Below are 15,289 nucleotides of genomic sequence, written 5' to 3'. Positions count from 1 at the left end.
AGAGAGCTGGAAAGGCCTTGTGAAGCTGGATGTGGGTGCTAAATTGGAATACCATTACTTCACTTTAGTTTGCCAATTCCAAAAATGGACGTTTTGGTGCTATCTTCCCATTTACTCCATAGTTGACTACATACTACAAGTAAGGCGGCTGAAAGGCTATTTCTATTCACTGTGTGAAACAGGAACAAGAGCAGAAGGTGTTCAGTGGGGCTTACCTGTGCGCTCAATGTTTCAAGTGGACTCTCCACCCGAGGGAATGTCATTAATGGCATTCCATGTGGATCCTTGGGTTTCTGCTTAACAGATGTGGTCTGTGTCCCTTTGAAGTTGTGAACAACACATACACCCTGGCAATAAAAATGGATAGTTACGTCATCAATAACTCAGCATGGAAACATATCTGTTGGCCCACTGAGTCCATGCTAATTATTAATATTAATACTATATCAAACCTATTTTATTATACCAACTTCTCATCAGTTTCCCCAAGGTTCTTCTATTCATATCTTTACTGGGAGCAGTGGCCAACTAACCTACCAATCTCCATGTTTGTGGGATTTAGGAAACTGAAGTACTCAGAGAGAATCCATGCAGTCACCAAGAGAACTTGTAAACTTCATACAAATAGTACTCAAGGTCAAGACTGAGTCCAAGTCACCGGAGATGTTCAAAGCAGGTGAAAATTTTTGGCAGAGTATGCTTTTGATAAGGGCAAATCACATATAGTTTCTCTCACCCAAGGTTCAATACAGGCAGATACCCAACAGAAATAAAGTTAAATATATACAGGATAAATACTTACGTCAACCTAAATAGAAAGGTTTAAGTTCAGAATGGTTAAATATGAACAGATACCAATATAAAAAGAGCGGTAAATGTAGTGTATATGGATTTCAGCAAGGCATTTGATAAGGTACCCCATTCAAGTCTAATTGAGGAAGTAAGGAGGCATGGGATCCAAGGGAACATTGCTTTGTGGATCCAGAACTGGCTTGCCCACGGAAGGCAAAATGTGGTTGTAGACGGGTCATATTCTGCATGGAGGTCAGTCACCAGTGGGGTGCCTCAGGGATCTGTTCTGGGACCCTTACTCTTCGTGATTTTTATAAATGACCTCGATGAGGAAGTGGAGTGGTGGGTTAGTAAACTTGCTGATGACACAAAGGTTGGGAGCGTTGTGGATAGTGTGGAGGGCTGGCAGAGGTTACAGTGAGACATTGATAGGATGCAAAAATGGGCTGAGAAGTGGTAGATGGAGTTCAACACAGATGAGTATGAGGTGGTTCATTTTGGTAGGTCAAATATGATGGCAGAATATAGTATTAATGGTAAGACTCTTGGCAGTGTAGAGGATCAGAGGGATATTGGGGTCTGAGTCCATAGGACATTCAAAGCTGCTGTGCAGGTTGACTCTGTGGTTAAGAAAGCATACAGAGCATTGGCCTTCATCAATAGTGGGATTGAGTTTAGGAACCAAGAGGTAACGTTGTAGCTATATAGGACACTGGTCAGACCCTACTTGGAGTACTGTGCTCAGTTCTGGTTGCCTCACTACGGGAAGGATATGGAAACTATAGAAAGAGTACAGAGGAAATTTACAATGATATTGCCTGGATTGGGGAACATGCCTTATGAGAATAGGTTGAGTGAACTCGGCCTTTTCTCCTTGGAGCGACGGAGGATGAGAGGTGACCTGATAGGGGTGTATAAGACAATGAGAGGCATTGATCATGTGGATAGTCAGAGGCTTTTTCCCAGGACTAAAATGGCTAACATGAGAGGGCACAGTTTTAAGGTGCTTGGAAGTAGGTACAGAGATGTCAGGGGTTAGTCTTTTATGCAGAGAGTGGTGAGTGCATGGAATGGGCTGCCAGCAATGTTGGTGGAGGTGGATACAATAGGGTCTTTTAAGAGACTTTTGGATAGGTACATGGAGCTTAGAAAAATAGAGGGCTATGGGTAACCCTAGGTAATTTCTAAGGTAAGGACATGTTCAGCACAGTTTTGTAGGCTGAAGGGCCTGTAATTGTGCAGTAGGTTTCTATGTTTCTACAAAAGGGTTTAATAAACATTCATCTGTATAGGGGGTTCCAAACTGGGTCATAAAGCTACATACGGTCCAATACATGAAGAGAGAGTTTTGAAATGAGACAAATAGGTACTTAAAAGAGGTAATTGAATAGTGCCAAGTGGCTTTGCAGAGAGAGAAATAATGAAAAAATGATGGATGCCAAAAACATGATGCAGTTATAATGTAAAAAAATGCTGTTTTGTCATTCAATTCTATTTTTGTCTGAGCTTCCAACATTGTCAAATGCACAGTTAAAAGGCAACAACTCTACCATCGATAACTTTCAGCTTAGCATATAATTTTTGAATCAAACTCATTCGAAACATGTATATTTGCAAAAGGTAATCTGTAATACCTGTCGTGGGAAATGTTTACTGTTTTCATAGAAGACAACAGATGTAATGGTCCATTAAATTTGGGAATGACCAATTGAAGTACTTGTATAAAAGACATTTTGATGCCCTCGAGAAGGATGGATTGTGCTTACATCGTTTTTTTTTGCTACCTTAAAGGAAGGTTTAGGCAAACTGAATCAGCTAGTTTATCCCAACATTTTGAACTTTATCCTACCCCTTCTCCTGTTCAAAGGGACTAAATGAAGATGCAGTGAAATTCCCAAGGATAATGAAAATTTTCCTTTTTCACCTGTAATGAATGGTCAGTGCAATCTGGTAGCAATGGTCAGTGCAATGAATAGTGAATAGTTGCTGAATAGTGAATGGTCAGTCCAGCCTGATGACAATGATTACTGAATGGTCAGTGCAGTCTGATGACAATGATTAGTGAGTGGTCAATGCAGTCTGATGACAATGATTAGTGAGTGGTCAGTGCAGTCTGATGACAATGATTACTGAATAATGAATGGTCAGTACAGTCTGATGGCAAAGATTACTGAATAATGAATGGTCAGTACAGTCTGATGGCAAAGATTAGTGAATAATGAATGGTCAGTGCAGTCTGATGGCAATGATTAGTGAATACTGAATGGTCAGTGCAGTCTGATGGCAATGATTAATGAATAATGAATGGTCAGTGCAGTCTGATGGCAATGATTAGTGAATAATGAATGGTCAGTACAGTCTGATGGCAAAGATTAGTGAATAATGAATGGTCAGTGCAGTCTGATGGCAATGATTAGTGAATAATGAATGGTCAGTGCAGTCTGATGACAATGATTAGTGAATAATGAATGGTCAGTGCAGTCTGATGACAATGATTAGTGAGTGGTCAGTGCAGTCTGATGATAATGATTAGTGAGTGGTCAGTGCAGTCTGATGACAATGATTAGTGAGTGGTCAGTACAGTCTGATGACAATGATTACTGAATGGTCAGTGCAGTCTGATGACAATGATTAGTGAATAATGAATGGTCAGTGCAGTCTGATGACAATGATTAGTGAATAATGAATGGTCAGTGCAGTCTGATGACAATGATTAGTGAATAATGAATGGTCAGTGCAGTCTGATGACAATGATTAGTGAGTGGTCAGTGCAGTCTGATGATAATGATTAGTGAGTGGTCAGTGCAGTCTGATGACAATGATTAGTGAGTGGTCAGTACAGTCTGATGACAATGATTAGTGAATAATGAATGGTCAGTGCAGTCTGATGGCAATGATTAATGAATAATGAATGGTCAGTGCAGTCTGATGGCAATGATTAGTGAATAATGAATGGTCAGTACAGTCTGATGGCAAAGATTAGTGAATAATGAATGGTCAGTGCAGTCTGATGGCAATGATTAGTGAATAATGAATGGTCAGTGCAGTCTGATGACAATGATTAGTGAATAATGAATGGTCAGTGCAGTCTGATGACAATGATTAGTGAGTGGTCAGTGCAGTCTGATGATAATGATTAGTGAGTGGTCAGTGCAGTCTGATGACAATGATTAGTGAGTGGTCAGTACAGTCTGATGACAATGATTACTGAATGGTCAGTGCAGTCTGATGACAATGATTAGTGAATAATGAATGGTCAGTGCAGTCTGATGACAATGATTAGTGAATAATGAATGGTCAGTACAGTCTGATGGCAAAGATTAGTGAATAATGAATGGTCAGTGCAGTCTGATGGCAATGATTAGTGAATAATGAATGGTCAGTGCAGTCTGATGACAATGATTAGTGAATAATGAATGGTCAGTGCAGTCTGATGACAATGATTAGTGAGTGGTCAGTGCAGTCTGATGATAATGATTAGTGAGTGGTCAGTGCAGTCTGATGACAATGATTAGTGAGTGGTCAGTACAGTCTGATGACAATGATTACTGAATGGTCAGTGCAGTCTGATGACAATGATTAGTGAATAATGAATGGTCAGTGCAGTCTGATGACAATGATTAGTGAATAATGAATGGTCAGTGCAGTCTGATGACAATGATTAGTGAATAATGAATGGTCAGTGCAGTCTGATGACAATGATTAGTGAGTGGTCAGTGCAGTCTGATGATAATGATTAGTGAGTGGTCAGTGCAGTCTGATGACAATGATTAGTGAGTGGTCAGTACAGTCTGATGACAATGATTACTGAATGGTCAGTGCAGTCTGATGGCAATGATTAGTGAATAATGAATGGTCAGTGCAGTCTGATGACAATGATTAGTGAATAATGAATGGTCAGTGCAGTCTGATGACAATGATTAGTGAGTGGTCAGTGCAGTCTGATGATAATGATTAGTGAGTGGTCAGTGCAGTCTGATGACAATGATTAGTGAGTGGTCAGTACAGTCTGATGACAATGATTACTGAATGGTCAGTGCAGTCTGATGACAATGATTAGTGAATAATGAATGGTCAGTGCAGTCTGATGACAATGATTAGTGAGTGGTCAGTGCAGTCTGATGACAATGATTACTGAGTGGTCAGTGCAGTCTGATGATAATGATTAGTGAGTGGTCAGTACAGTCTGATGACAATGATTACTGAGTGGTCAGTGCAGTCTGATGACAATGATTAGTGAATAATGAATGGTCAGTGCAGTCTGATGACAATGATTAGTGAATAATGAATGGTCAGTGCAGTCTGATGACAATGATTAGTGAATAATGAATGGTCAGTGCAGTCTGATGACAATGAGTAGTGAGTGGTCAGTACAGTCTGATGGCAATGATTAGTGAGTGGTCAGTGCAGTCTGATGACAATGTTACTGATTGGTCAGTGCAGTCTGATGATAATGATTAGTGAATGGTCAGTGCAGTCTGATGATAATGATTAGTACTAGATTTTCATCAATGCAAAGGTAGGAATATGCAGGATCTTAGAGAATTTTTTCCCTAGTAAGTCAGTGAAACAATGTTGGCAACTGTAATGGTTGCTGCCTTTCTGACAGGGTCAGACAATATCATATGGACACTGTGATCTGGTGTGACTTTGATTATCTGACATATTGGGGAGAAAATTTGCAGATTATTGAACCTTTGATTTTCTTCTGATCTATCAGTCTCTTCCAGGATGACGATAGGGGAAGTGTTGTGGAGGAGGTGGGAGGAACAAATGTTGAAAAATTAACCATGTAGAGATGGCTCAGTAGGCCTGGCTATGAGACTAAATGGGGGGTTGCATGTAGTTCTAATATTGTCCATTTTCAGTCGTACCTTGTTGTCTACAGGGAGAAAGCAAGTCCTACACTGGAACAGTCTCTCAAAACCCCTGCTGGAAAGTATGCCCAGGAAAACGACTTGCCTGCATTCCTGTACTGCCTTTCATGACCTCACATGTCTCAATACACTTTACAAGTACTTTTTGATGTGTGATTAACACTGTCAATATTGCACTGAAGATTCTTCACAGCCCCACAAACATCTGAATCACAATGGCCAGACTTTTCTTGTGTGAAATTGATTGAGGCAAATACGTTGACCAGAATACTAAAGAGAACTGCTTTGATACTGTGGCCTTTCACTGTATATTGACCTGAGGGATGAGGGGGACATCTAATACTGATTCCATACAATGTTAGAATAGCACTCAGGCAGGACTCAAGTCAGTCACTAATGTCTTCAGAGGAATGGGGACTGAAGTAGATAAAGAAATATTGAATCTGATGTGAAATGCTTTGGGCTGCTTTATTATATTAAAGGTGTCTAGTCATTCTAATTGAGGAAATGTGTTTTTAAATATTTGTAGCTTACTATAAATTTTAACTTTGTTGTCCTGCAAAAGCATCTTTAATTTGATACATTAGCTTCAGTGCCATAATGTGGACTTACCAAAAACAAAGCCACTGTGCTGCCCAGTACAAAACCCGCAATCACATCAGAGCAGTGATTGCGATATTCCGACACCCGGTTCAGTCCTGTTAGGAAGGCGGTGCAGAGAGCACCCAAGCACAAGACAGGTTTGGCTAACCTGCTGCTTTTGGTCTTTATCGTGCTGGTGATGTACATCTGAAGCAGAACAAACATAGAGTTTAACAGTACACAAACTAGAATCTATTACACAGAACAGCACAGCACCATAACAGGCCCTTCGGCCCACAATGTCTGCATCAAACATTATGTCAAATTAAACTAAATCTCTTCTGCATGTACATCATACGTGTCCCTACATATTCATGTGACTAACAGCCTCCTAAATGCCACGATCATATAGCTACTAATCCTGGCATTATATTCCAGGCATCTACTGTTACATTTTGTGTACTTAAAAACTAATCAAAAGAGAAACATGGGAGCTGGGCTATTTGGATGCTTTGCGTTACTTTAGCAGGACGCGTACATATAACATGGTGGCATAATGACATATGCCATTCACGTACTTCTTAAATATAACCTGTAAACTATTATGTAAACAAAGAATGCCCAAGCAAACAAAATATTTACAATATTGCTCAAAAATAAATAAATTAAACCCAAATTTATCTGATCAATGTTTCCGATGTAATCAAGAAATTGGTACTTTTTTTACACTCTACTTGGTCTTGTTTTAAAATTCAACCTTTTTGGACAAATTTAAGAGTTTTAATGGAACAAATTATTGGAACACAACTTCTACATAATCCAACATTATTTTTACTAGGCGATGTTGAAGGGATAAAACTGAAATCCAAATTGAATAAATATCAGAAAGAATTCGTAAGAATTGCATTGGCAGTAGCCAAAAAGGCTATTGCAGTTACTTGGAAATCGGATTCATACTTAAGTATAGATCGTTGGAAGAATGAAATTTTTAGCTGCATTCCACTTGAGAAAATTACTTATAATTTAAGAGATAAATATGAAATATTTCTGAAAATTTGGCGCCCTTATTTACAAAAGATAGGATTAAATATATAGGTGGTCCGAAGATAAAATTATTGGTTATCTGGGGAAAAGAATAAAAATATATACTAAAGCTATTATGAACTCCATGGAGCATGTGGGGATCTTCCGATATCCAGGCATTCTTGCTTTCTTTCTTTTTTCTTCTCTCTTTTTTTTTCTTTTTCTATAGGGATATGTTAGGGGGGAGGGGTTAAGGGGAGGGGGAAGGGTTGATAATTTTTTTTCTCTTTCTGCAACCTATTTGAAAATTCAATTAAAATTTTTTTTAAAATATTGCTCAAATATTACTTAAATATTTCTTGGTGCCAAATTTCTTGGTGTTCACCTGCTGGAGAATCTCACCTGGTCCCTCAACACCAGCTCCATAGCAAAGAAAGCCCAGCAGCGTCTCTACTTTCTTTGAAGGCTGAGGAAAGTCCATCTCCCACCCCCCATCCTCATCACATTCTACAGGGGTTGTATTGAGAGCATCCTAAGCAGCTGCATCACTGCCTGGTTCGGAAATTGCACCATCTCGGATCGCCAGCCCCTGCAGCAGATAGTGAGGTCAGCTGAGAAGATCATCGGGGTCTCTCTTCCCACCATCACGGACATTTACACTACACGCTGCATCCGCAAAGGAAACAGCATTATGAAGGACCCCATGCACCTCTCATACAATCTCTTCTCCCTCCTACCGTCTGGGAAAAGGCACCAAAACATTCGGGCTCTCACGACCGGACTATGTAACAGTTTCTTCCCCCAAGCTATCAGACTCCTCAATACCCGAAGCCTGGACTGACACCTTGCCCTACTGTCCTGTTTATTATTTATTGTAAATGCCTGCACTTTTTTGTGCGCTTTATACAGTCCTGTGTAGGTCTGCAGTCTAGTGTAGCTTTATCTGTGTTGGTTTTTTTTAATTACATAGTTCAGTCTAGTTTTTGTACTGTATCATGTAACACCATGGTCCTGAAAAATGTTGTTTCATTTTTACTATGCACTGTACCAGCAGTTATGGTTGAAATGACAATAAAAGTGACTTGACTTGACTTGATATTAAATACACTAGATTCCTCCTTCCTTAGCTGTAAACTCCAACTCAATATAGACTGCATCTCAACTTATATTTACACCATATATATATATATATACACACACAGTATACTATATAATACAACTACTATATAGACATCCACAGCAGTGTAAATTATTAACTGTCCCATTCAGAGCTGAAGATTTAATCACTGTGGAGGATTTCTTACTCATGTGGGATATTGTTTTTCATGATGGAGTGGGGATGAGGGAGAAGTCACTTTGCTTGGCAGGTGAGGCTTGTGGCTGTAAAACAATCTCAGGTTCTGGGGCCTCCTCCATGACAGCTCTAGCAGTTGACGCTGGGACTTCAAGAGGTGGTTCTGAAAGTTCTGGATGCTTTCCTTCTTTAACAATTGAGTCTGCTCTCCTCAATGAATCGATATATCACTACCAGAGGTCATCAGAGCCGATATCCACTCCGTAGGGGAGTGGACCACTTCTGTCCTTATTCTTCACAACTACCCACTTTTGATCACCTTCTTAGTTCCTCGCCAGGTCTGCTTGTCCAGGAGTGAAACTTGCTTGAGGAGATCTCAATTTGGCTCAGCTGATTAACCTGCGTACTCTTCAGAGATTAGGTTTGAGGAGATCCAAGTGTGAGTTCAAAGGACGGCCCAGGAATAACATAGCTGATGAGTTGTTGATTGTGAAGTGTGCCACATTGCAATACTGATGCACCATCAATAACTCACTCTGAGACGTAAAGGCGAGGTATCGGCTTTTATTGACTGGAAGAAGGAACGAGCCGTGAGTGACCACCATACTACATCCTGGAGACTGAGAGGCCGGGCTCAGACCTCCATCACCTTTATACAGGGGTCTGTGGGAGGAGCCACAGGAGCAGTCAGCAGAGGGCGTGTCCAGACAGGTATATGTAGTTCACCACAAATACGCAAGGAGAAAATTGCACGAACTTCTGCGTCAGTGTCAGTGTAGTGTGTCCTGATGACATTGCTCACAGTGCATTCTTTAAACTGGACAAACAAGGCCATTGGTAGCTGGGTAGTATAGTGCCGATGCAGTATGTCTTATTCCATTCATTTTCAGGAATGCTGAAACTGTTCTGCAGCAAAGTGTGGTCCATTGTCACAGACTAAGTGTTCTGGAACACCAGACCCTGAGAAGAGGCTTCTTAACACATCAACAGTGTGCAAGGCTGTGATTGGGAACACTTCTGCCCAATTCATAACTGCATCCACTACTGCTAAGAAATTTGTACCCATGAAAAGTTTGGCAAAATCCACACGAATCCTGTGCCAGGAGAATGCAGGCCATTCCCCACGGAGCGAGAGGCACTGCTCTGGGCATCTTATGAACGCATTGGCATTGCAAACAGTGCATGGAGGGTTGCTTGATCTGCTGATCTAGCCTAGGCCACCAGATAAAGCTTCAAGGCAACACTTACATTTTGACCAATGACTAGATGACTGGCATGTAGCTTCTCCAGCACTTCAGCTCTTAGCTTGGGTGATACAACAGCACTCAATCCCCACATAAGGCAACCCCTTCAATTGGATTGAAAATGGACCCCAGTGATTGATGATCAGTAATGTGGGTAAACTTTCTCCAATAAGATACTGGCTGAAACAGTTCACACTCCAAACTAGGTTCAAGGGCTCTCTGTCAGTCTCAGCGTAACTTTTACTCTGCAGCGATAAGGGAACATGATACAAAGGCTATGGGGCGTTCACTTCCATCACTCATAAGATGGGGCATGACTGCTTAAGGGAAGGCATCATAGGCAAGCTTCACTAGACAATGTGGATCATAACATGTGAGTATAGTGTCTGATATCCCCATTTCCTTTACCTATTTTGAAAGCCTCTGCAGACGGCTTTCAAGTAGAGGAGATTAAGAGAGGATACGATTGAGGTGTATAGATTATGATGAGAATAATAGGGTACGCTGATACAGGAAAAACCCTCCCACCATTGTGCACATCTGCGATGAGTGCTGCCACAAGAAAGCAATATTTATCGTCAAGGACCCACAGCATACCAACAGATTCAGATGGAGTTATTACCTTTCAACCATCAGACCCCTGAACCAGCATGGACACCTTCACACACTGCAACACCGAACTGATCATTGAACACCACCTATGGACTCACTTTCAAGGACTCTACAACTCCTGTACTCAGTATCTATCTATCATAAGAAAATGGGCCTTGTGATACTTATGGGTGCTCTGCTTTTCATATGGCAACAGAGAATTCACCGACTTGTTGCACCTACACATTTGCTCTATCCACCAAAGAAAATTAAATTCTGGAAATTGGAATTTAGAGCAACACAGAAAACACTGGAGAAACTCAGCAGGTTCAAATGTAGGGTCTTGACCCAAAATGTCTGTGTTTATTTCCCTCCATAGATGATCCCCGAGCTACTTGAGTTCCTCCAGCATTTTGTATGAATGATTGACGGCAGAGCAACAGTGGGAGAAGATTGTCTTTGTTTGCTTCCCATTGTTCATTCAACTGGTACTTTGTTAACATCAATAGATCTAAATGTTGGCAGGAAGAGTATAGAGGCAGAGTATAACAGATGTTCCAGCATGATTGGCACCATCAACCACAGACTATTTTCCAAGCCTGAGTGTTTATTCCGGATGAGCATCAGCAGGCAGAGGTCAACAACAAACAAATGACACATCATTCTGCCAGCCAGCAAGATAAACAAAGCTTGGTGGAGATAAAGGAAGTGGGGTTTTCACATCATTCATATTAATTAAGTACTGCACAGACCACTTCAGTGCATCATATAAGACATAAAGCCATCAGATATAGGAGCAGAGTTAGGCCAATCAACTCATGGAGTCTGCTTCGCCATTTAATCATGGCTGATTTATCATCCCTCTCAACCCCATTCATCTGCCTTCTCCCTGTATTCCAAATAATTGACATTTAATGTGAATAAAAGTAGCCCTAACACTGAGCTCTGTGGAATACCATTGGCCTCCAGCAGCCAAACAGAAAAGGCCTCTTTTAATCCCACTTTTTGCCTCCTGACAGTCAGCCAATCTATGTTAGTATCTTTCCGATAATACAAAGGCTCTTATCTTGTTAGGCAGCCTCCAGTACAGCACCAGTTAAAGGCCTTCTGAAGATCCAAGTAAACGACATCCACTGACTTGTGTTTATCTATCCTGCCTGTAATTTCCTCAAAGAATTCCAACAGATTTGTCAGGCAATATTCCTAAAGAAGGAAAGGGTGCTGACTTTGGTCTATTTTATCCTGTACCTCCAAGCACCCTGAAACCTCATCCTTTATAATGGACTCCAAGATCTTCTCAACCACTGAAGTCAGGCTAACTGGCCTATAATTTCCTGTCATATGCCTACCTCCTTTCTTAAAAAGTAGAGTAACATTTGCAATTTTCCAGACATCTGGAACCATTCCAAAACCCAGTGATTCTTGAAAGGCTTCTTAAGGAAACGACAGAAGCATCATCCACCATAAGGCATTGATGCACCATCAATAACTCTCCGAGACGTGAGGCGAGATAAAGGCTTTTATTGGCTGGAAGAAAGAACAAGCAGCAATTGACCACCATACTACATCCTGGAGACTGAGACCAGGGCTCAGGCTCCAATCGCCTTTATACCGAGGTCCGTGGGAGGAGCCACGGTCAGTGGGAGGAGCCACAGGAGCAGTCAGCAGGGGGGCGTGTCCAGACAGGTAAATGTAGTTCACCACAGGCATACAGCATATAGCATACAGCATATAGCATCAACCACCATAAGGCATATAGCATATAGCATGCACTTAAATTGGTTGTGAAGCTATACATAAACCGTTATATCAGTGAACCATCGACATTTGTTTAATTTTGTATATGGAGGGGTCTGAAAATGCTGGAGTGATGTCATTTTGATAGAGATTTATTGCAGTAGAAATCAGCCTGTGGATTATTTTTGGGGGGACTTTAGACAGAGATTATTTTAATCAAGAACCATTAAAACAATGCAATTCTTCACCTAAAATTCTAATATAAGGATGCAAATACAATCATGAAGAGATACAGCATAAAAACAAGCCCCCTAACCTACTGTCCATGCTGATAATCAAGCACACATTTTTACAATAATCCTACTCAATTTGTTCTATTATTCTCTCATTCCCAAAACCTGTCACTCACCTGCAAACGAGGAGACATTTTCAGGAACTCCCTGCAGCTGTAACACTTTCTAAAACCCCAGGAAACCCCTACAGGCAACATTTTTATTAGCTTAAACAAAAGCAGGCTTTAATGCACTGTATGTCACTGTTTCAAAGAAATCAGGTTCACTGCAACTCAACCTTCATCCTTGGTGGTGAGTTTTTCACCGGGATCTTGTTAACGTTTTGCCATATTGTCTCAAAAGCACAGCAGGCATCATCCAGCACATAGCCTCCTCCTGATGCTACCACCAGGCAAGAGGAGCAGTAGCTTCAAGATCCACACCTCACAGTTCAACAACAGCTTTTTTCCCACTGCCATCGATTGCTGGAACTGGCTTGAAAAACCCTAACACTACGTCAGACTTCATTTCCTTTCCTCTCTCTCATCTGGCATTTGTGTCATTATGTTTGCATCCTCATGTAAATTATGCATAATTTATGTTAATTTATGTTTCTGCTAACTTGGGCTTATCATGTTTGTAATGTACGGTGCTGCTGCAAAAAGCTAATTTTCAGGGCATTTATTTCCACTCTGTGTACACATGCCCATGACAATAAACATAAACTTCAACATGAAGATATCTGCATCAGTTTAAAAGTTGACAATTTTAATGCACTCCTGGCCATTTTTCCTCTCTCTATCCAATTAAAGCTAGAGAACATTTAAGACTCAGTTGTCCATGTCTGAGCTTATAAAAAGTTTTTTCTGTCTATCACCCCTGTACTTGCTAAGTTTTGCTTAGTTTCATCCTCCATTTTAAAATTCTCATCATTGTTCTCCAGTTCTGTCCCCCCACACCCCGATCTTATTTCCTTTCCTTCCTGTCTCCAAGACTTAGAATTGTCTTGTTCTTCCAAGTGCCACTCATTCATTGTACACTCAACAGTTAGGTGCACTTCCAGTGTTTAGGGCACATTAGCTCCAGGTACACATGGTACCCATTTAAACTCTCCAGGTGACTGCTGTATGAAGCCAACTGGTATGGCAAAATCTACAGAAAAAACAATCATGGACCAGAATGGTATCAGAACAGCAGAGAACTCAAAAACCTTTCTGTTCCAATGTATTATTCCAACTCAGTTGCCATTAGTTTCATTTGCAGTCACTGAAAACGATTCACTGCTCACATTGAAGAATGGGAACTCCCCATATCATGAAACAGCTTTTTCTTTATTAAGTGCAATCGTGAACAATAGCCAGATCAGAAATGCTGATCAAGTCGTTAGTTCCCAAAGAGAACTCTGATAGGCCAATCAGATAGTTCACTGCTGCTCAGTGATAGAACACAAAAAAATCATGTGTACAATGAAGAAATATTAAAGAATAGTAGAAATACTGGAGTGCCCGGGCTTGCTACAAACAACCCTTTGGCTAATTGCCCTTTTTCTAGACCCAGCATTTAACTTCTGTGGAAGACACTTCCTTCAGAACTAGTGAAATTTAGCAAGTCAAATAAATTGTTCTTAGTGGGTTGTGCTGGTGTCTGAGATGCACACTGACATTTAAATAAAATTAAAATACAACAAAACCCAAAAAAAACCTGGCACAGAAAACAATGAAATCAAGAAAATATGGACATAATCAGAATCAGCAAAGAGAGAAGCATAATTAATATTTCAGATTGATAAATATTTAATCAAAACTGAAAAAGTTAAAGGTAAAACAAGATATATGAAAGCAGGAAGGACTGAGAGAAATTTAAAGTAAAAATCTGAAATAAGTGGATTACTCCAGACTTCCAAGATATCGTTATGTCTCTCCTCCCCTTTCTCTGCATCTAAGAACTTTTTTTTACCTCTTCTGCCCAGCCCTGATGAAGGAAGTTCATCAACCTGAAGTTTTAACTGTTTCTTTTCCGACACATCCTGTCTGACTACTGAGTACTTCAAGCCATTTCAACTATTATTAAGGGATTCTTTTACTTGAGAACAAGTGATCAATCTAGTATGCTTTAATACAATCTGCCCATATGATTATAAACAATTGATCAAAGTTTGGGAGGGATACACATGAAACATGGTCTGCTCCTAACAATAGGAATCCATCAGTTGAGGAATCATAACCTTACCGTTGCATACAAGGCACAGTAGATGCTCAAAGATGCATCCTTTGATGGAAAGGATCTCCGCGCATTTGCAATGACCTCCGGGTTCCCAGTGCAGATGTGTTCATTGGTTAGAAAGCGTGAACGGGAACGACAGTCAGTTCCTGTGTAATTAGGTTTGCAGACGGTTATAAAGTATGGGGTTAGGCTCCCTGTGACAACTTGGCCTGCGTTTACGAAAATATCCGTGGCAAACAGACCAAAGGCAAACACACCTGTGGGGGAGAAAGAAACAGGGAGTCGTGAATAGGTGGCAATCCATCCTGCAGTTGGAGATTAAGCTACAGTTTTGCATCAGTTCATGTGAGGTCAGACATAATGTGACTAGTGAGTTGCCTAATGCCCCCAGATACTTTCCACCATTTGTAAGACATAAGGCAGGATAGAAGATTGTTCAGAGTTATGAATATTATCAAGAAATCCCTAAACCATCCATGACATATGAAGCTGGTTGAGTGGCATGTGTTCAATCATTCATCCCCTCCACCACTTGTGCACAATGGCTACTGTGTGTGCTGTCTACAAAGCGCACTGTAGTTTCTCATCTAGACAGCCCTCGGACATCAAAAACTAAGGACAAGGGCAGTAGGTTCATGGAAACATCAGCACTCA

At 40.7% G+C, this 15,289-nt stretch overlaps 1 protein-coding gene across 8 annotated transcripts in view; it reads right to left on the bottom strand.

Moving 5' to 3' along the window:
- The window catches only part of plppr1 (phospholipid phosphatase related 1), a 118,218-nt gene that overhangs the window by 15,680 nt on the left and 87,249 nt on the right, over positions 1 to 15,289 (bottom strand). For all 8 annotated transcript variants that reach the window (XM_073048628.1, XM_073048629.1, XM_073048626.1 and 5 more), the window contains 3 exons: positions 14,642 to 14,892; positions 6,282 to 6,458; positions 216 to 347 (listed from right to left, as the gene is read on the bottom strand). In XM_073048628.1, coding sequence (XP_072904729.1) covers positions 216 to 347; positions 6,282 to 6,458; positions 14,642 to 14,892 — 560 coding nt within the window. The remainder of the gene's footprint in view (positions 1 to 215; positions 348 to 6,281; positions 6,459 to 14,641; positions 14,893 to 15,289) is intronic.

Source organism: Hemitrygon akajei, chromosome 6, assembly GCF_048418815.1.
Source record: "Hemitrygon akajei chromosome 6, sHemAka1.3, whole genome shotgun sequence".
NCBI lineage: Eukaryota > Metazoa > Chordata > Chondrichthyes > Myliobatiformes > Dasyatidae > Hemitrygon > Hemitrygon akajei.
This window is presented reverse-complemented; position numbering and strand designations above follow the sequence as displayed.